At 42.5% G+C, this 22474-nt stretch overlaps 2 protein-coding genes across 4 annotated transcripts; one reads left to right on the plus strand and one right to left on the minus strand.

The window, feature by feature from the left end:
• The first annotated feature begins 2028 nt into the window (after positions 1 to 2028).
• KDELR1 (KDEL endoplasmic reticulum protein retention receptor 1) lies at positions 2029 to 9442 on the plus strand. The gene is made up of 5 exons (XM_077315780.1): positions 2029 to 2342; positions 4007 to 4107; positions 5584 to 5742; positions 7626 to 7878; positions 8680 to 9442. Exons 1-5 carry the CDS (start codon positions 2252 to 2254, stop codon positions 8712 to 8714), a joined length of 639 nt encoding a protein of 212 aa, XP_077171895.1. The 5' UTR covers positions 2029 to 2251; the 3' UTR covers positions 8715 to 9442.
• A 1913-nt stretch (positions 9443 to 11355) lies between these two features.
• SYNGR4 (synaptogyrin 4) lies at positions 11356 to 22428 on the minus strand. Of its 3 annotated transcripts, none has more exons than XM_077315779.1 (5): positions 22290 to 22428; positions 20145 to 20288; positions 18894 to 18987; positions 14577 to 14713; positions 11356 to 11623 (listed from the first exon to the last, which is right to left on the minus strand). In XM_077315779.1, exons 1-5 carry the CDS (start codon positions 22290 to 22292, stop codon positions 11405 to 11407), a joined length of 597 nt encoding a protein of 198 aa, XP_077171894.1. In that variant the 5' UTR covers positions 22293 to 22428; the 3' UTR covers positions 11356 to 11404. The 3 variants fall into 3 exon arrangements, with proteins under 3 accessions (XP_077171894.1, XP_077171892.1, XP_077171893.1); XM_077315777.1 differs by having other exon boundaries at positions 18894 to 19131; XM_077315778.1 differs by lacking the exon at positions 22290 to 22428 and adding an exon at positions 21752 to 22059 and having other exon boundaries at positions 18894 to 19131.
• Between the last annotated feature and the right edge of the window lie 46 nt (positions 22429 to 22474).

Here is a 22474-nt window from a genome sequence, read left to right on the forward strand (position 1 = left end):
CTGTAGAGAAACGCCTCGAGCTAAAGCCGCCTGTTATGAAACAGCCACTACCCCAGGGTGACGACTGAAGAAGCATTTGCCTACATGCGGTGCTTACTCCAGATGCCTGGTCCAGAGCCGCTGTGCTAGGAAGGCGCCGATCACAGACACCCTCCCGTGCTTCCTAGACATTCAAGACTCCAGTTTGTTTACAGTGCAGCCTTCCCAACTGATGGGATGCCGTGTCCACCTGTGGATGATGCTAGTTTAAACTACCAGTATAAACTGGAAGGGTTGGAGACAAAGAATCAATTCTGAGGTTGCACTGCCCCCTTTTGCCCAATGTGGAGATGACAGGTGAAGAAAAGTAAAACCACTGCTTAATGGGAGGGGAAAGGAAATCCTTCCTTTCCTTGCTATCAAAATGTATTAGTATCACTTAGCTAGTAAAGGCTGTTTTACAGGAGAAATTCCTGTGCAGGAGTTACTCTGTGAAACAGTGTCGTACCCAAAAAGAGAGTCCCGCACAGGTATTTCTTCATGCGTGGCCTTAAAAAGAAACCATGTGCAGTTCACCTTGAATGCCTAAACCAGGACGCCCAGTTTTTAGTTGCACAGCGGACTGCCTAAGATATTTGTATGGCTGACATGTGCAGGCTTTGCTCTTAATGGTTCATCCACAAACTGAGTTTCCCCTTCCTCTGCTCCCTTCATAGGGCTGCCGACTACGTTGTGCTGCAGGCTCTCCTTGCGCTTGAGAAGCAAAGGAAGCCCTCCGAGGTTGCACAGAATTTAGTGGCTGATCCTTAATTCAAAACTTTAGGGCTGCCAAATTCAGGATGAATTTTTTTGGGGGGAAGGAGGGCTGGAGACCTCTTGGAACAACATATGATCTCCAGTTGAAATAGGTCAGCTCCCCTGGAGAAAATTACAACTTTTGAGGGTAGATTTTATGGTATTATATACCACTACCTCCATTAAATCTCTTGGGATTTCCCAAGTGGGAGTTGGCAACCCTAGGCAGAAATGACTTCCCAAAGCAGCCATTTTCTCAGGGGAGCTGATCTCCATTGTCTGGAGATCAGCTGTAGTCCTGGGAGATCTCTAGGGCCCAGAATGAATCAATTTCAGCGTGCAAACCAGAAAGTATGGGCCCGTAAACATGATCACAGGAGCGGCCTGATTAGAGCAATTAATGAAAAAGAGGTGCACAGCTTTCTGTTTTTAGTAGGAGAAAGAATTGCCCCTAACATCGCTACTAGAGGAAGCCCTATAAGATCTGAGGCACTTATTTCTGGCCCACTGACCTATCAGAAGAAATCCAACAGGTGCACCTTTAAATGGCAAATACACAGTGGTAGCTATAGAAAAACTTTCTGCCAGAGTTGGTGAGAGAGCCAGGTTAGTGTAATGGTTAAGAGTGGGGGGCTTCTAATCTGACCAACCGGTTTTGACCACAGAACGCCTGGAGCTCTCCACAGTCGCATAACCCCATTCTCCAACCCGCTTTACCACGAGGCCAACAAACTCCTGTTTCCGCACAATATCTAAGTCAGGCTTTCTCAACCAGGGTTTCGTAAAATCTTAGGGCTTCTGGACACCCCGGAAAGGTTTCCCAAATGGGTGGGAGTTAATTAATTTTTAATATATATATTTTAAAAATTGTTAAACATTTATTAATTGATATGACTATATATGATCATATCAAGCCACCCACCCCCTCCCTTCCACAATGGCCAATGTTGGGCCTGGAGAGGGCAGGCGTATCCGCAGCTCTGCTTCCCATCCATATTCTGCAGGATCGCGCCCCTTCTGGGGCTTCCCGAAGCCTGAAGAATGTTTCAGGGGTTTCTCAATGGTGAAAAAGTTGAGAAAAGCCGCTCTAGGTACTCGCGCGGTTTCTGCTTGGAGGGCTTTTACTCCTCCGGGCGCTCCCATTCCCCCCACCAAGCCTCCCCTGCGCTCTCTTCCAATAACCTCCCCTCCCTCCTCCGTGGCAAACCCGGCCCCACGGTGGGTGTGGACACCTTCCTGTCTCTCCGCCCCCTTTCGGGGCCTTCCTTCCCAGACATCCTCCTTTAGGCAAACGGACGCGCGGCTCAGGCTTGGATCAAAAAAAGAAGGCACCCACCCCCCGACCCCCACACCCACCCAAATTAAGGATTCCCTCGCGCGCCACCCGGACCGCGGCCGCTTCCCAACTTTTCCAGCCGATTCCGCCACCCCCCGGGAAGTTAAAGCCAGGCTCCCTCTCCTGAACGCCCGGGAAACGATGAACATATTCCGCTTCCTAGGGGACATCTCGCATCTCCTAGCTATCATCATCTTGCTGTTGAAGATCTGGAAGACGCGATCATGCGCCGGTAAGACCGGAGGCCGCGCCGCTTCCTCCCCGGATAGCTCTTGGTCTAAAATGCCCATTTCCCCCCCTTGTGCGAGCCTGGCCATCGCAGACAATGAGTGTGTCGAATCGTCTCTGCGCCCATTGACTACTTTACGCCTTGCAACTGCCTGGCTCCCTAGTCCCTCCTCCTTCCTCCCCTCCCCTTCTCTTGAATAGCCCTTTGAAGTGATGAGTTGGCTTTAACTTAAAAGGGGGGGGAGGAACTGTTGAATTCTTAAGAAGTAAATAAAAAACGGCAGTGCTTCGTTTCAGGAACACAAATAAATAGGATTATCAGATCCATCCCTGTTGTGCTTTTTCTCTCTCCCCGGCCCCCCACGCCAACTTGGAAATTAATTTGGGGACTTTTTTTTTAAATAAAAAAGTTGGCATGAACAGATTCGAGGAAGGCCAAGGTGTGCTTGGTTTCCTTTACTCTGCAGGTTACACAAACATCGTAATTTGTATTGTATTCTTTGCTCAGTGGCAGTCTGATCCTATGCACCCTGACTCCCAAGTATTTACATGTTTGTTTAAGGGTACTTACTCCTGGGTAAGTGTGTGCAGGATCGCCACCTCACATGAACTACCATGTACTCATATAGGAAGTTGGTGGGGGGGGGATTCTAGAGCTGAGACTTAAACATTCCTTTTGACATCATCATAATCAAGGATGTTTAAATAAAACTGGAGAACTGAAGAAGCTTTATTGGAATGAGTGAGGAGTTTACTTTGTAGCTAACTATCGCCACAGACACCTGGAGCCACTGACTCCCCCCCCCCCCCAGGGCAGAGGCCAGCTTTATTAAAGCTTGTGAGTGTGACTAAGTGCAGGGATAGAATTTTGAGTTGCAAGAAACTTTATCTGTGGCGACTGTAGGGTGCATTCGATTGACTTTAAAAGAGGCCCAGCGTTTGTTTATGGATTCTGATATTCTTTTACAGCGATGCTCTTTAAATAAAAGATATATTTACGCGCAACTTGTGTGTGTGAATGAGAGAGAGTGGACATGCTGGTTGTTGTAAGGGGGAGAAAAGGGCAAACGTATATAACATGGGAATCTAACTGGAAGTTTAATGTCATCCCCTTGTGGATGTAGCATGTGGAATGTCATAGGAACACACCTGTTGCGGGGAATTGGGTGGTCTCTGTGTAAAGGGATGAGTGAGGTTGTGAAAATTAGTTTGGATTGGATAAAGCATTAACTATTCTTAGTCTTCTACAGGGTAGCAGGTGGACTACTTAGGCTTCACAATTGCTTGAATGATGACGGTTGCCATATAGAGTTGGGCTGGAGGGAAGCCACTAGGCTGATGTGTGTATAGGTTTCCTTAGGCTAAGCTGGAGAAACTTTCCCCCTTCTGTGCAGAACTGAGAATGGCCCTGGATTATCTTTAAAGTAGGCCTCATCATATATTAGCAATGGATTGTATAAATCCTGATGATTAATCTATCCCAGCTCTGTGTTGGTTTTTTTTGCAGGTGGGTGGTGGGAATTGTTGAGGTCATTTTACTTCCCACCTCCCCATGTGTGGCTGGATTATTCTATTCGTCCGGCCCCCAAGACCTTTTGTTTTACAGATTTCCCCATCTTTCCCTTGTGGTTACGTGTGAGTTTCACTGCCCTCTGCTTCTCCACGCAGGGATTTCTGGAAAGAGCCAAATTCTCTTTGCCATTGTCTTCACCACTCGGTACCTAGATCTATTTACCAACTACATCTCCTTGTACAACACATCCATGAAGGTACAGGCTTGTTGCTGGATAAGTCTGACTCTATCTCGGGACTGGACAGGGAGAGAATGTGCTAGGAGAGCCAGGGAGATGCTTAGCCTGGAGAGACAGAGTCTCTCTCTTCCACGCTGAGCTTTGCCTGAATTAACTTGGTGCCACAATTGGTGGCAGGAGGGGTACAAACAGTCTATCTTATTTATGTACTAGTTTCTTAGCTCTTAGATCAAGAGAAACTATTATGTTTTGTACCCCCTAATCACTTGGGCTTCTGTACTTGATGTATTAACTTTATTAAGAATTATCGGATATGGACACTCACTGCTGTGCAGAGAATAAAAATGTTCGTAGAAGAGTTTGTAAAAAAAACGTCTTTGGGTAATACAAAATACTTCACCAAGCCTGGCTTTCTGAATAAGTGGAAAGCTAACCATGTTAAAGGCAAGGCAGTACACGAAAAAGGGTCAAGTATTTGGCAGCCTCCTCGCCTTTAAAGAGAGCACTGAAAAGTCACCATTAGATTGCTTTGAGAAGGACTACTGAAATGGGTAGATACTTTGCAGGACTAGCCCAGCACCAGGAGGGGGGGGAGGGAGGGTTGGGGAAAGCCTATTTCCTCATGAGTTCTTTGCTCTGGGTCCAGTGCTGTTGAGAACTGTCCCTCCCTCCATTTGCCCACAGCATCCTGGCTTATTTTTGTGCCGCCTAGGGCTCCCCCAGCTTTTCTCCAAGGCTTCCCAAACCTGTCATGCCACTCAGGTTCTGAAACAATTACAGTAAAACGTGTGGATGGGACAGTTTGTATCTTCTTGGCCCTGCCTATGCAGCCCCTACAGCTTTCTCTGCTCTGTTTCCATCTCCTGCCACCAAGGGGCCTTTTTTGTTTGTTTGTTTTAAATGGGCAATTGAATACCATCGAGCCTTTATAACGATCTGTGTGTCGGGTTCTTTCCGTTCCCAAGTTTCATTAAAAAAGCAAGTCTCTAGCCTCTTTTGGGGTGGAGAAGTAAAGAAAAAGGCATGTCTCTGCAACAGAAAGAGGCTAGAGACTTGCTGTTTTAAATGATCATGTCGGAGAACCTGATATAACGATATAACAATAAATGCCAGTTTTTCTTTTGAGTGAAAAAGCCCTGGTGGTTTGGGGAGGGGGATGGCCCCAGCCAGGACACAGGGACAGAGAAACCTGCCGTGCAGATGGCCCGTTGCCGCTGCACTGCATCAGTGCCCTTGTTATGTGTAAACAATTTTAGGTGGGTGGGGGTGGTGGGGGTGGTTAGAACCGGGAGGGGACAATCAGATCTAGGAGGGAAAAATATATTAACGAAAACTTGTTTTAGCAGAGGGACATATGACTCTTGATCAGATTCCTAGGGACATGTGGTGACCCAAAAGGTGAAGCTATACAGCTAGCTAGAAAGCAGGGAGGGGGGATGTGTGTACATATTTGCTCCGCAGTGATTGCTTCTGATCTGTTTTTGTCTCCTTCAGGTGGTTTACATTGCGTGCTCTTATGCCACTGTGTGGATGATCTATAGCAAGTTCAAAGCCACCTATGATGGCAACCACGACACTTTCCGCGTGGAGTTCCTGGTTATTCCCACCGCAGTGTTAGCCTTCCTAGTGAACCATGATTTCACTCCTCTAGAGGTAACCGAGTCTTTACTCCTCCTAAAAAGGCTTGTCTAAATTGGTGATGACATTTCAGCATCCCACCCGAATGACAGGTGCCTCTTGGTATATCTGGCAGACAGCTGTCCTCCAAGGTCTCAGGGAGAGAAAGGTCTCTCTTGGCACGAGGAACCTTTACACGCGTTATTTTGTCACACTATATCTCTCGTCAGATCTCGGTTGGCCCTGATTAGTGCTTGGATGGGAGACCACCCAAAATGTCCCGGGTTGCTGCACAGGGGAAGACCATAGCAATCCATCTCTGTTCATCTCTTGCCTTGAAAACCCTACAAGGCTGCTGTGAGTTGGCTGCACCTTGATGACGCTTTCTGCCATGTCTCCACAGGCTGCCGCTTGTTCTGGTTTCACAAACTTCCCCTGTTTTGGGTGCTTTCTCTTTGTCGGATTAAAGGCTGGGGATTAATCTTGGTTTTGAAGATGATGTTGATTTGTTCAACTGCCCTTAGGTGCTCCTACTCAACGCTGAACTGCATTTATGCAAAATGCAGCTCCAGGATGGGTAGGGGACATGAGATTGCAGTAAAAAGGGGTGCTGGGAAACAGCAGAGAGAGCCCTGAAAGCTGGCAGAAAAAAAATCAGTGAGCGGAAGAGAGAGAGAATGAGATGGAGGTTGCTGAACAGGGACGGTGAGCCAACAGGTCATCAGATGAGATGTGGGCTTCAGCAAGCCTTTGTGATATCTCCAGTGACAAATTTATATGCAAGTTAGCTGGTGCAGAATACTCTGATCTCTCGAGTTGTCACCAAACACGACAGTGGATGGCTTAAATCAAGCGTCCACTTTTCTGCAACAGGATAAAAGGGGGAAATGGCACAGGAGGCAGCTTCCATATGGATACTTTGCGTCCTAATTCTTCCCAAACTGGAGTGTGAGGGTGAGGGGTGAGGGCGAGTGGAGCATCCACATGATACCACCACACTATCATCCACCTTCCAGGTTTTCCTTTGCTTCCAAATGTCCCTTGGCACAGTCTTTTCAGAAAGATCCCAGTCAAAGTAGTTTTGCCCCTGTGGGGGCGAGAAGGTGCAGATTTTAGAACCTCTTCACCCACATCAGTTCTGGGTTTCTTTTGGTATCCCCTTGCACCTCCTTATCTCCCACCTCCCATGTAACTGGTGGGATTTTTTCCCCCATCTTAAAATTATATCAGTAGTTGCTGTATTGCTACAGCACCATAATACTATAGCAACAGAGCGACTGCTTTGTTTTAAACTGGTGAAAAGTGCTCCAGTGCAAGTGGAGAGGTATGTGGCAAAGGAAAAGCACAGAGAATTCCCCCCAGAAGGATGCTCCATTGCAGTTGCATACGCCTCTACACTCACAGCAGCAATGACTGAAAAATGGGGAATTGTTCCTTTAAAAGCCCAAAAGCAACACTGTTTGTCACAGGGGGAAGGTTTGAAACGGGCCCTGCTGCACTGGACGAGGGGAGGGGGATTAACTATTTCCTTATATGCCTTTGGCCTGATGTCAGCTCCCTCCCTGCAGCTGCTCTTTGCTCCTCCTCCTTCTGGAATGTGGGGCCAGGGGGCTGACCTAAATGGATCACTCGTCCGAACTAGAAGGATGCTTCTTGCATCTGGATACTATTTATGTTGCTGTATGCTATTCCTGTAGAATACAGGAGGGAGAGGATGGCAATTGCTGAGGCCCTAAAACTTTTAAAGATGTTTATTTTATAAGCCACAGTTAACATTGGACTGTTTTTTAGAAGTAAAAGCGTTCAGTCTATGCTGTGATGGCAGTACGTGTTTTTTATTTGTAAGCTGGCCCTAGACTGTGCGTTCCTATCAGAAATACATTTGCCAATCAAACCGTCTGTCTCTTGTTCACCTCCAGATTCTCTGGACGTTCTCCATTTACCTGGAGTCGGTGGCTATCCTGCCCCAACTCTTCATGGTCAGTAAGACGGGGGAGGCAGAGACCATCACCAGTCACTATCTCTTCGCCTTGGGCGTCTACCGTGCTCTCTATCTATTCAACTGGATCTGGCGCTATCAGTTTGAGGGCTTCTTTGACCTCATTGCCATTGTGGCTGGCTTGGTGCAAACTGTACTCTATTGCGATTTCTTCTACCTCTACATTACAAAAGGTATTGTAAAACTAGAATCTCTTGGTTTTTTGAGAGGTGAGATACCCATCTCATGAGGGTGGATTTGAGAACTGAAGACTTTTCTCTGTGATGTGTGGGGTATGAGAGAGAGAGCACACATGGGCGTCTCACTTGAGAGGTGCAGCTAATTTAAAGGTCACTAGAGGGCATCCTACAGCATTAGTCCAACCAGAACCTCTTCAGTGGGCATGTACTTTTTGATTAACTCATGAGTACTTTCCTGGGAATATTTGTGTGGAACTTGTGTGGTCTATAAAATTATGACATACTCATTGTGTGGTGGCAGCATATTAATGAGCAGTTCAGTTATCTTCTTCCCTGAGACAAGGAATAAATGGCTTCAGATAAATAATTGGAACAGTCCAAAGTGTACCTTATAAGAATTTATTCATGTGGAATTTTTTTTTTAAGTCCAGCCTTGTCATTAGGGAAAATGAAACTGCTTTTTCAGAACACAGGGTGAGCCATTAAAGAGCAGCAAATTCTCAGTTATGGAATTATTTATACATATATTTTTACCATTGTCGTGGAAATATTGGATTTTCTGCCTTTGCCATCAAAATGTTTGATTAAAAATTAAAGTCTGTATCTGTTTTATTGAAACGTAAAATGTTTATATTTGGTGTATATGTCTGTATCTACATGTGTGAAAGGCACGAATTCCAGATATGACCAGTTATTTGTGATGCCTGGTATAGAGACAGTTTAATTTCAGTCGCGGGCAAGGATTCCTACCAGCCTTCCTAAACTTTTCATATATGCTTTTTCTTTCTCCTTCAGTTCTAAAGGGCAAGAAGTTGAGTTTGCCAGCATAGTACTGAGACCACAGCACGTTCCTTTGAACAAGGAAGAGGATGAAGGGGATCATCGCAGGAAGTTAAAAACATGCAGAAGTTCTGATTTTTTTTTAAAAAAAACAAATGAACCACCACATGAGTCATATGTTGGTCAGTTCTTGATTGTGAACTTTTATCTAAAGGAGTGTGATTTGAGACAAAACAATGACAGTCCTTTTGTTCAAGAGACTGATACAGATGGGGGTGAGGTGGGGCATGAATTTAGTGTATAGATTTCTCAAAACTTCTTTTTGATCATTCTTTTACTCCCTTTCTGTTGCTCTTGACTCTCCTATTTTGTTGATGAACCAGCACAGGTAGGAAATACACTTTTTTTCTTCTTTTTAAAGAAAACCGGGTATCTTCAAACTGGCCATCTCCTCTCACTTTGGATGTTATGCTGACAACTGCTAAGAAATCTGAGCTTTTCCTTTTGCAAGGGGGCTAGTGCTATCTAATAACCCGCTGGAAACACAGATTTGATCTCAGATTCTTTCAGACAGTGGTTTTTGGAGACTCATTTTCTTAAGAGTAGTTGGACAAGTGAAGAACAGTTCCTTTAAACTTTGTCACTTACTCCTGAATCCTGTACATTTATTTCCTCAACCACTTGAAATATAAAAATAAACAAATTACCCCCTCCCCTTCTAATTAGTGCCTTTGGGGGGAGGGATGGGAATTTAAATAAAAAGATTTTTTGTTGCCTGTTTGTATTGTCATCTTTGTGCTTCTCTGTTCAGTGTGGTAGTTTGCTTTTCCCATGCCAAACTTTCATACAGTGGTTGTTTTGATTTCTATAAGAATTGTGTCTGCTTTTCTTTTGCAGTTTGTTTGGGTTGAGACAGCACATATTTTCGATGACCACCACTGTTGTGTGATTCTCATATATCAGCTCACAGCAGCATTATGTCTTAGCAAATAACAAGTTTGTGTGTCTTTCACATGACACTAAAAAGCTTGTCTAGAGCATGTCATGTATAAATGTTGCCCATGTGAGAGGGAATATGGACTATACCCTGAAAACATATTCTAACAAGTGTAGGCTACTAATTTATGGCACAATCCTATTTGGATTCATTTGATAACAAATCTCCCTGAATTCAACTAGGATTACTTCTGAGTTAACAGTGCACAGGTTTATAGCATGAGCCATTATAAATCTCACAAATACTTTAGGAAACAATTTAAATTACTCCTGGTAAAGGAAATTTTACTGGTTAATGTCAAACTCAAGGCAGCATCTTTAGGTGTTGCTTGGAAGTAGAACACATGCATTAAAGGGAATCAAGGGAAGTTTTGTGGCAGCTAGTAGGAGTGAAACAGATAGGAATTGCCAGTCCTCTAAAAGCAACAGTTGAACCAGTAGAAGAACAGAATAGTATAATTCCTTTTTTTTTTTGGACCAGCTTTTTTCTTTTCACTCGGTTTCTGGACCTGACCCATCTGTAGTCCAGGCTATCCCCATGTCTCAACTGTATTGAAAAGACACATTTGGTCAGTTCAGTAAGGCTCAAATCACAACACAAATGAGGATATGTATCAACATGCACATCTTCACTTGCAAAATATGCAGAAGGCCCCTTGCATGTGCACAGCCTCACTCACTAAAGTGGGTGAGGATGAGTCAAGGCATCAAACATGCTCCTTTAGCTTCCCTTTCAAATCTAAAGGCAGAAAAGTACCGGAAAGAATGGCTGGGCTAATTTCAGCAAAAAGCTTCAAGGTTTTGGTTTTATGTGGCTTATTGTAAGAGGAGATGCTGACATGTTAGAGTTTATTTCATACATTTGTTCAGCAGCATATCTGCATATAATGATGAAGAAAAAAAACATTGTTTTCCAGTTATTTGACTGTGAAGCACTTGTTCTGAAAAGCTGAATGTTTTCCAGCAATCGTTGCTGGGTGCTATGGCACTGGGATGGTTCGCATTAAGCTAGCCATTTATTTTGTCCAAGAGACTGCACAGAAAAATATCAGTGTGGGCGAGTGATGTAGCCTGTGACAGCCAGCAACTTGCTCAAAAGGCCCCACAGCTGTGGTAAAACACTGCACATGGCCTAGTCCATGCTTAAGTTTTCCCCCACAATCTTAAACATAGGAAGCATTTCTTGAAGGAAATAAACATTGGGCTTATATGATTGTATCGATTCTATAAGAGGTGGTGTATACCTGGATGCTTTGGCCATGGCTATTTTTTTCTCAGGTAAACAGCAGATACTGCCAGCTGACTTGTTTTTCATGGCACTATTATGGATGGATGTGTTGGCTTATCAGCTTGCAAAACTACACTGCAGTTTTCAGCTGGGATAACGTAGAATAGTACTATGGCAGTTTACGGCAGAGAACGACATAGCCATATAAGGTACTGTGCATTTATCTGGACTGTTTGTGCTGGTGTTAAAGGGCAACATTGGAGTAAGAGCCTGGGCAAGTTGAACAGGAAGTCAGTGACTACCCTGCTTCTGCAAACCCAAACCATGTTACTTAGCATGTGGGCTCATGTCCTTTCCGCTCCCTCTTCGCATGATCCTTGTTTCTTGTTCCTCTAACTTTCATGTTGCTTTTAGCAGTGGCAAGCTTATATATCAGAAATGTATGAGTATCCTGCTAGAGCAATAGATTCTCTCTCGGTCTCACTCTCTTTATTCACTGCATGAATAAATAATTGCCTAGGCATCAGTATTCATTAAGGTCAGTCGGTTGGGCACAGGAGTGGGTGGGTAAGAGGCAGCACCCACATTCTCAGGGTACCCCACATTGTTGGGAAACGAAGTGGCAGTGGAAGAGGAAAGGGTGGTCAAGGCAACAGATCCTTCATCCAAAGACCGCTTGTAGGGAATAGGTGGCTCAGCCCAGAGGTTTTTCAGAGCGAGGCAGGCCAGGTACACCTGGAGGGAGAAGAGGCGGTGGGTCAGGCACTTGTATTGACTATACAAAAGGTTGACCCCCACCCCTGCTGATAGTAAACTTCAGGGTCCAAGATCATAAATTAATAAGAGCTGAATATGGACTAGTTGGCAAGAATATTAATGCTGGTTTCTGGGAAAAGTTGGATTACTGAGAGTTTAGATTATAATTACTATATTTTGGCATTTAAAAATTATTAGTGTGAGGACATCCTTTGAGTTTCCATGCATAAATATAGTGTATGGTATTAACTCTTCCATGAATATGGTTGGTTTTATAACAAAAGTGTTTTCTGTTAGAAACACAAACTATAAATGGGTATTTCTTTAGAAAGAAATTAAGCCAGGATAGAAAAAAAAGGTCTTTAATTTTATACAGATACTTTCTGGGTTATTTTTAAAGCTTTAAACTAATGATCATGGCTGAGTATAAATAGGAAGTCTTGTGTTTGAAACAATAATTCTGCAAAATGTGCATTTTCATAATTGTTGGACAATTACTTTTGTATCAAGTCATCAAATTCCTGAGATACCAACAACCGATTCGTCAAAGGCATAAGGAAAGATGTCTATAGGTACCATGGCATAGAAAAGATCTGTATTATTAGGGACATGGAAAAGATCTGCATAGTATCAGGAATATAAAGGACTGGAAATTCCGGTCTGGTATATTTTTACAAGTTTATAGAAGTGTTATGGGGAACCCAGGTGATGGCTGTGAGATTCAGAGAAATGACAAGTAGTTTTTGGGATACAAAGGGAACTGAAAGAAAATGTAGGATTGAGAGAAGCAGACAGCTTGTCTGGAAAGAAAGGCAAATAACAGGAACTAGAGCTATGTTGGAATTCAAAACAGTATTACTTGTCTTTGGCATTTACAAGTAAGATACCTGGGTTAGGTTAGCAAGAGAAAGAGCTGGATTATTTTGTTCTTCAATAAGAAAGTGCTATGATTTTTCTGGAAAGCCTGAACTTTGAACATTAAATGTTTTTTTTAAACCCTGAAAATAAGACTGCCAATTCAATTTTTCTTCTTTTTTTGTCTTTATTCTCAAATGTACTGAAATTGTAACTACCTCTTCTGAAACTGTTTCTCATTGAAGTTGTAAATAAGACTTGGATCAAAGTGTGCTTTCAGCAAATTCAACTTATTTGGTTGCTAGGATAAATAGAGGAAATTAAATTGCCCTGTGTTTGTCTGGAGGTCAGATTAGCTGTTTCAAATTATGCCTGCTAGAGTTAAAAATCTTTGTTAACTCCTCAGCCTTCCTGATCGAATGCATTCAAGTCATGGGCTGCACTGAGTCCTGAATTTCTCTGGTTTGTTCAGTGCCAGCTTATAAATGAAGGCCTACTGCAACTGCTCTTACGTGAAGACTCCTCCTGATTAATTCTGCAGTTTGTTGATGGGAAGTGTGAGTCACCTAGTTCCACAAGGAATGAACGAATAAACATGATCTGAAAAAGCTCAGTCCTCAGGCAGCTTCTCCATACACTCTGGAATCGGTGGGAACATATTGAGGCCTTAAGAGTAAAACAATAGGCAAATCCTCCATGTTGCCTATGTGTTCTAACTAGGTATCTTGTTTGTGATCCTGCACCAAAAATAGGGTGATGTTATGTGTCTGATTATTTCAATAAGAATTAGCAACAGACCTAGAGGTTATCTAATGAAGTTAGCCCAAATGGGGTCTATGTTTTTCCTAATTTCTGCCACATAGCACACAGGCTGAGTTCAGCTTTGTGCATTTTCACTGTCTTTTCTGTAATATATCACCTCAAACTTTAGTCCACAGGTCTTTAATTTTTAGACACTGATAACCTATATTTGAACCCATCTGAAACAAACAACTCACAACTTTTTTATGTGGTCTTTATCTCCCTCTCCCTTCCAGGCATTGTGAATGTTATTCTACTGATTTCATCCTGCATTAAGATGAAAGTTTCATATAACCCAAGAGGTGTACTTCTATATTGTCACATGAGAAGCTTAGAACCACCATTGGTTCCAGGATTAATTTAGAAATTTCCACTATGCAACCTGAGATATGCAACATTTTATATTGTCACAGCAGATTCTGGGATCTATCTCTAGGATAGCATGTTACACCAAACACAGTTTTTAAAAAGTCATGCAACTGGAATAGCCTGCCTATCAATTCCCTTAATCTGTATGGTTAGAAAATATGTTATCTGGCAATAGAAGTTCTTCAAATATCTCCATTCTAACCAAGTAAGATTCTAATATAAGGTCAGAAAGGGATTGGTGTGAGTGTGTGTGCAATGCCACATATAACAGGTCAATGTCAAAGGATGAGAAGCTGCTGACCTGCATAATCCTATTTTGTGTGTGTGCGTTAAGGCTTTTCTTGAATGAATTTTACTAGCAACTGATTTCCCTGCATTGAATATGTGTCTAATTTTCCATTCTAGCTTGTTCCTCTGAACTGTCTACTCAAAATGCTACCAAAAACAACTCTAGACCAGTAATAAGACATTCTTAACTATGCTTTTTACCCCTCAATCGCTGTGACTAATGTGATAACGCACCCTGCCACCGTGAATTAATTTGGCAGTCACTCTAAACAGACAAACTCCAAATCAATGTGCAATTAGACTATAATAAGATACTAGTTTGTCTTGGCTGAGTTGTACAATATCAGGGCATGCTACAGAGGACTAGCTTAGCTGCTTGTGTAGCATTTCAGACAGACAAATAATCTTACTTAGTAGGGAAAAGACCCCCTTTTGCCTCCCTTATCTGCTATGGTAACTAGGGTTGGTAATGGCCAACTTCTTGGAAGGAGTTGTGGCTCTGGTAAGACGAGGGTGTCATTTCTATTGCAGCTTTGCAGGAATATATTCTGCCTTCATAGCTTTCTCAACAGGTTGTTTCTTCACACTCGAGTAAAAAAGGGGTATTTGATTGACTCACCCAGCATGGAATGGAGAAGAAGGCAAAGGTGATACTAGCCCGGGCAGCACTACCTCCCAGCAGGTAGTGGTGAGTTGACCGGTTCCACTGATGGGCTAGGAAACAGAACCCAACAGACCACAGACCTGTCCAGATGACTGGGAAGAAAATTTTACAATATCAGATAAGGCACATGTAATATCAGATAAGGCACATGCATTTGAAGGCACATGTAACATCCTAGAGGCTGGTGATTTTGAGGGTGGAATGAAATAATGTTCATCAGCCTTTTCTTGCAACACATTCACAGTTACCTTAGATTTAGGTGGGTAGCCATGCTGGTCTGAAGCAGAACAAAGTCTGAGCCCAATGGCATCTTTAAGACTAATAAAGTTTTATTCCAGGTAGAAGCTTTCATATGCATGCACGCTTTTTCAATGTATCTGAAGAACTGTGCATGCACATGAAAGCTTATACCTTGAATAAAACTCTGTTGGTTTTAAAGGTGCCACTGGACTTGAACTTTGTTCATCATTATTGTTCCTCTTTAAATAGCTTTTCTGAAAGAGACCATTACCCCCCAGGGATACTAGTTCTATAAATCCTCCTGACACTTTAGAAACTGCAAAACATGAAAATTCACTCAAGACTATTGCAGGCTACTGGACAAGAGGCATTAACAAAATGTCCTAGGGGGGTTATTTTAAAACAAATGCTTAAAACAGCGACCACCCGCTTAGTCTCAAGCCTGAGCAGGGCAGGTGCAAATCACTTCAAGGTTCATTTTGTATTTGTATATAATTCAAGGCTGAGGAAAAACCTAGGACACATTACAGAACATACAAGTTTCAGAAACCACAAAATCTGCTTTGTGATATGAACTGTATTGACCACATTAACCCCTAGAATAAACTTCATTATTAAATTTTTTTAAATATAATTTTATTATTTATTATTATATAAAGCATTTACAGAAAAATTAAGAAAAAAAGCGACCAGCTGATATGGTTTGCCATCTAACATACATATTCAGTTCCCATCACATATTATTCCTAATCTAGAAGTTTTTACCATTTTTCTTAGCCAAGTGATTGTTAATACATATGAGAATATGATCTGTTATAAGAATATATTCTGTTATTATCTTAAATGGTATAAGGTCAGTCTCCTTCATAAATTGGCCCTGACCTAAGAGTTACTACTGCCGTCTTGTTAATACCTATGAAGTATAGTTTGTCATCCTCTTTTAGCATACATATTGACATACATATTCATTAAAATTTTTATTAGCAAAGACCAGAAGGCCCACTTACAGCAATGCAAAGAAATTAGTTTTATGCCGCCTGTTTAACAGGAATGGATTATTACTATTAGTGGATACAGACCCCCCCCTAAGTTAAATCGTTGTGTTCCCTTTTAATGTGCCAGTTCAATTTATGTATGTTTTCTAGTGTTACTACTGTTTCAATTTGAACAATTCTTTTGCAAAGGAAACTTGGGCCATCTTGCAGTGAGCAACAATAGTGACTCCAGCAGTTGCAATATAACTGCTCCTAGGACAAATCAAACAAGCTCTTCTTCTAATAAAAGCTCTTGTTTTCATGGATAAACTGACTGCTCTCAGGAATCAGAAGGGCAATCGCTCCCTAAAACAAACAATCCTGCACAGTTGGCAGGTGTATTAAAAAGAGGTTTTTGCCTTTTTTTAGGTGATGAAGAATAAAAGATAGGGGGAAGCTGACAGATTGCATCAGATTGTCCAATGCTTCAGCCAGCCAGATACTCTATCTCCAATGTGGCCAGTGCCAGATGTTTCATAGACGAGAACTTCATGATAAACAGGTGTGGAATAATCTTTTATCTGCTAATCTGTAATTGTTAGAGATTTAGCTTTAAACCCAGAGGCACAAGAATGTATTGCTCTTCCTAAGAAATTCATTATTCCACCTCTGGGACAAACTGCTAAATTCTTGACCTCCATTTCTCCCCGGGTTTCATATTTGCATGCTAAAAAGCATTTTTGACATGCTTTAAATATGCTATCTTTATGCATTAGTGAATTAATCCATTTTTTTCCCGTTCTGAGAGGAAGAAGCTGCACTAGCTCTGTTCTACCAGAGAAGGAAATGCCGGACAAGATTAATTTGTTAGTCAGCATGAGATATGGGGTAAAAGAGTAGAAAAATCAACCTACTTTAGAAAAGCATAGAATCAGGAATAGATGTGCTCCTGGACAACACTAGGAAGGCAGAGAGATAGGAATGAATGGACAAAGAAAGAGGTGGACAATTAGGGTGGACATTATCAAGATGGGCAGGGATCCTGGAAGAGATTGTACACTATTCAAAGACTTTAAAATGAGCAAACTCTTGTTGAAGTATTGTGAGAAGGCTATTGAGTAGGCAATGTACTCAATAGGCCAGGTTAATCTGAAAAAAAGTTGAGAGCCTTGTTAGGCAGTAGATGGAAGCAGAAAGCCAGATATACCACCGTGACATTGGATTTTGCCAGAATAGACTTGTGTAAATATTGATGTACTGGCAAATGCCAGGACCTACAAAATGCTTCACACAGATATATACAAGACCAACACTGTGCTGCTTGAAACACTCTTTTGCTGTGATCATGCTTCTCAAATAAACCCTGACAGGAAGGAGTGAGACAGCATGTGGAAATGTCAGTCTTTTGTGTGGGACAAGCATTTCCTCATTGTTTCCTTGTCTGTCTTCAGGTGTTGTCACATCTTTTGTGAGCCTCGCAACTCAAGGTCTGTCTCCAGAGAGGAGACAACAGGCAGAGGAACAATAAGACAATACCTTACTCAGTCTATATAAAAGGCAGCAGTCTGTTCCCACCAGCAGCATCAGCTCAACTACCGGTAAAAGAGATCTTTTAAGGAAGACATAAAAAAGCAAGGCAGTAGCTTTGTACCAATTTATAGGTTATAGATCTGTTACTTTAAAAGGGGGCTGGTATTTTCTATAGCTTGTCTTAATTGTCAATACTCTGTGGATTTTGCACCTTTTAAAAATTGCGGTTATATTCTAGCCCCTCCACATGATATCACCAACATCCATCTGACCTTGACCACCTTTTCGATCCTGGCCCCTACCTGGTGGGATGAGCTCCCAGAAGAGATGTGGGCCCTGCGAGAGCTTTCAACGTTCTGCATGGCCTGTAAAATGGAGCTCTTCCACCAGGTCTATAGTTGAGGTCAGTACAGACAGGGTGATCGATATGGCCCCCCTTCCAGGAAGTGATGGTTGCTAGTAACATCTGCACCCTTCTCTCTTCCACTCCTCCTTTGAGATGCTGAGATAACTGAAATTATTTTATTTTCCGTCATGTATCTTTTTGTCAGTTGATTGAGTGTGATTTTATCCTGGGATTTTAATTGGGGTTTTAGAGGATATTTACCCAGTTGTTGTAACCTGCCACAAGAGAGTGGCGGGGAATAAATCAAATAAATAAGAATAACAAAAACAACATGCAATGTCTGAGCAATAAACAGCCAGCTAAATAATTCACTTTAAAGCACTAGTTGGTGAATCCCAAAAAGTGGATTACCAACATATGTAGTGCTACCTACCAGAAAGCAACCAGCAGGCCACCAGCAAGAAAATCTATGGATACAAAAACGCACACCCTCCGCCTCCAACCTTCGCACCCGTTGCCCTCTCCCTTCTCCCGAGGACAGGAGGGGTTTTTTTTAAGTGAACTGCCTGGAGCAATAAATATGCATTCAATCGTGCAGGCAAAGGCAAAAACAAACAAACAAAAAACAACCCAAAGTTGTAGCACAAAGCATGCCTCTCTAAGCTTCCCCCCTCCAATCAGGAATGAGATTTATTTTTAAAAGAATCAAGACTTGTGATTCCATAAGTGGCGACCATAAAGAAGCACTATGCATCTATTAGATGCATAGGTGTTTCAATGGAGAACTGTTGATTTTTTAAATTAGCGGGCATCACGGGCCCTTTAAAGCATGGAGAAAGGGGATTGGCTGCCTGGCTTGATTGACAGGTGTAAATCGCGCTGTGGAAATGCCCTCTGAATGCCCCTCACAGTTAAATGGTAATAAGCTGCAAAGGGATTAACAGAGCAAGTAATTATAATTCATTGAAAAAAGAAAGTTAGGTTTAGTAGCTACAAAGAGAGGTTGTGTGGGAGGCAAAAATACTAACTGGGAATTGCCTCAGTGATAGGTTTTAGGATGAGAATGTAAGAAGTTAGATTTGCCACAGAATATCTTTCAGTGCTATTGGGTCCTCATCGCCAGTTACTGTATATATACTAAATCATCATTCCATGGATTTGTGAGAAAGGAAGACTACTTACTGGAGAAGGTGACGTCCAGGACAAGAACAGCATACTTGAACTTGTGACTCGTGATAGTAGAGTCGAAGATCTCAAAACCCAAAAACAGTAGGCTCTGGAAGAAGGAGAGTGCACCCACTGTAATACCGTAGCAGCACGCTGCATCATTTTCATTCAGCACACAGTGCAGTTCTGAGGAAGTTACCAGATTCTGGTACCCTTCATTCACCAAAGAGGCAAATACGGTCAAAGAAAAAACCTGAGAGAGAGACAGAGACAGAGCAGTTCAGCATAAATGGTGCTAGTATATCATTGGAGACTTCTCAGGCGTTACTTATGGCTGATGTTACAATTAATCCATCCTGTATTTGTAACCACTCCAAGAATTGAAATACGTATAGGAGACACTGAGTTGAATATTGCCCTAGGGAAAATCTCTGGTTCCCTGCAGGCTTGGACACTTTTGTGACATCTGTATCAATCCCTTCCTTCAAATTAAGTCGTTGAGCCTAAGATTCTTGCTGGCATTAGCTCAGGGGTGCCCAATCTTTCTAAGCTTGTGAGCACTTTGGAATTCTGGCACAGTATGGTGGACACTATCACAAAATGGCTATCACACTGGGCAGAGCCAGCCGTAAAATTTCTGGAAGAAAGATTATGCATTACTGTAATAGTATGTCTTCAACATTTCCAAGCCAATGCTCTGCTTGCCAGATTACCTTTTAAAATCAACATAGGTTTGAAATGTTTTCTTGCATACATACAGCACACCATCAGTGACAGTGAACATCCTAGTGCTGTGATGGCAATGGCTACCAAAGTACATTTTTAAAAAATCCCATGGATGTCACATTGAGGATCCCCACATCAGCTTATTTTTAATTCAATGCTTACTATACTGTCTAGTATCTAAGGGATGGTTATCTTTTAAACACCACAGTAGTAACACAAACATAAAAAGCCCACACGTAAATGACTTCGAAGAGATGCACAGCTAGAAATTTGTATGTGTTAATTATCCACAATTACATGGAGGTGGGGAAAGAATTTGCACATAAACACTAGGAAATCCATCCATGCTGTCTTGTGTGTCCCATTGTGATTGGATATGTAGATTCCCTGAGCATTTGTGAATACTATCCTTAAATAAGTATTTATGAAAATGAATGTTAATGACATTCTTTCTAACTGAAAACTGAGCCTGTATCTATGTATAACTTTAATTTAGGAATTATGGTGATATCATTTAATTTTGCTGTCTTTTCTTCTCACCCCGGCTAATGTTCTAATAATGATCTGTGGTCTTAAGAAGAATTGCACCAGGTCATTGTCTGAGAAATCCTGCAAAGCTGAAACTGCCTTCCTCATTCTGTGGATGCCTTCTGTCTCTAGAACAAGCCTTGATCTTGACAGATGCTGTAAAAGGAAGTTGAGAAACATGAACTAAGAAAACAGAACAAAAATAGTCCAATAGCACCTTTAAGACCAACACAGATTTATTCACAACAATGAAAATATTGAACTGTTCAACATGCTGATTGTAGACAAAAAAGTTAATCCATATCCCTGATATTGGCTCCAGGAAAGCAATACAGTTTTTCTGGGCCTTCAGATCTCTGCTCACAACAACCCTATGAGATAGATTATGTTCACATTTCTCTAAATTCTGAATTTTCTTTATATTTGACATTTTACATGTCCAAGCATTTTCTAGTTTCTGTAACACCATTCAGACAGAGCGTAATGTTGCGTTTTCCCTGTTCCTCCATGCTACAATGGTAATGAAGGGCTAGGGTTGTTGTTCCCTTCAGATTTCTCAGTGAAATGTTCACTGTGATCCTAGCTATATCCCTTCACCAAAACAGGATCAGAACCTGGGTGTGCACTTTCCATTTACTTCAGGGCAGCATGGACAATAGTGTAAAAACCTTAAGGCAAACGTGAGCACAGGTACTGCCTACAAATTCTAGCTCACCATACCTGCCAGCATTTCAGAAGAAAACATTTTTTAATCCATCTGACCATACCAGATTGCTACCTCCATTATTGCCAAAAACGCTACTCTACATGTAGTGCTGTATTCCTTTACAAGGTCTTATTTTGTTCTGAAAAACCAAAGGAGCTAATTGTGCTTTATATTGTTATTATTGACCCTGAAATGTTCTGACACACTAACCACTAATTCTAACAAAACTTTTAGTGTTTTTCCCAAAGGCAAAACAACAAAAACAGTGACATGCCAGTTTCAAGTGCCATGAAACGGGGATTGCCCAGCTGGTGTTATCTATCAGGCCCAGTTGTTGCACCAGGGATAAGAAAATGAAATTGATCTATGACCCAGGAGATCTCTGGTTCAAAAGTGTTAAAGTTGGTAGGTAACTTTAGACAACTGGCTCACTTTCTGTGGTCTCAACAATAAGGGGGGTAGAGAAATAACAATACTGGCCTGTTTTATAACTATGATACAAGTACAAGGCTTGAGCATTGAAAGAGTTCATCCCCACAATGAAGTGTTGGCAGTTGTTTCCTGTATATCCCACTAGATTGCGATGCCAACATTTTTGCCTTCCCTCTGCAGGGCGAGGCAGACCACACTAGGGTCTCATCAGACTAACCATGACTTCAAAATTTTTGGAACTAGCAAGAGTTCCAGGTAGCCAGCGATGCTGACATGCAGTACAAAATCAAAATTGGAGTCCAATATCATCTTGCTTGGTACCGGATTCTCATTTTATCCTAACATTTGGAAGCTGAAGCTAGTTTTTAACCCCTTATGTTTGATTGAAGTGCATACAGGGTTTTGCATGTTGTTAACCGCCCTGAGGCTGTGATTAGAAAGGGGGGGGGGAGTCTATAAGTAAATAAAATAAATAGTTAACCTTTTGAGACTCGCTTGTTACGGATACAGGTGCAGGTGCAAGTGACTATGGGGCCACAAAGGCACGCATACCGCCCACCTTTCCTTTACAATTATTTCAGATAATAAACCACCTTCCCCCTCACAAACGCCCTCTAAGCCTACGCTGCTTTCCCGCCTTTCAGAGGCGGCAGTCCGTCGCACACAAAGTAAGAGGCGAGAGAAAAGCGCGTGAGAGAATTCGATGCCTGATTGGCCGGGCCGGGGAGATCACGCCCCCTTCTTTCTGGCGCTCGCGCGCGGACAGGCGGTTGGAAATGACCGTTGGGCTAAGATCCCAGAGCGGCTCGCGTGCCAACCGAAAACAGCGGGCTAAAGCCCGCGCCTGCGCGTTTCTCACGCCTCTTCCTAAAGCGGGACGGACGGGCGTTGCGTGTGCCCGTCGGTGAAAGCGACATGGGTTTATTTCACAGGATTTGTAGGCCTCCTTTTCCAGAATGACTTTAAAGGGAATAGCACTCTGCGCGTGAAGCGTTTTTTCATCCGCACACATGGGATACCATAGAGTAGGAAAGCGCTAGACTGGCACGCCGTCGTCCTGGAAGGACGCTCTGGGTCCGCACATCTCTATTGTGAAACTCTTATGTCGCTTTTGATTGGTCGTTAGAAGGGAAAACTTCTTCGGGCGCTGGCCGGAAACGTTCGCAGAAACTACGGTCACGGACGGCATACTCTCCACCGAAAC

This window comes from Paroedura picta, chromosome 16, assembly GCF_049243985.1.
Source record: "Paroedura picta isolate Pp20150507F chromosome 16, Ppicta_v3.0, whole genome shotgun sequence".
Taxonomy (NCBI): domain Eukaryota; kingdom Metazoa; phylum Chordata; class Lepidosauria; order Squamata; family Gekkonidae; genus Paroedura; species Paroedura picta.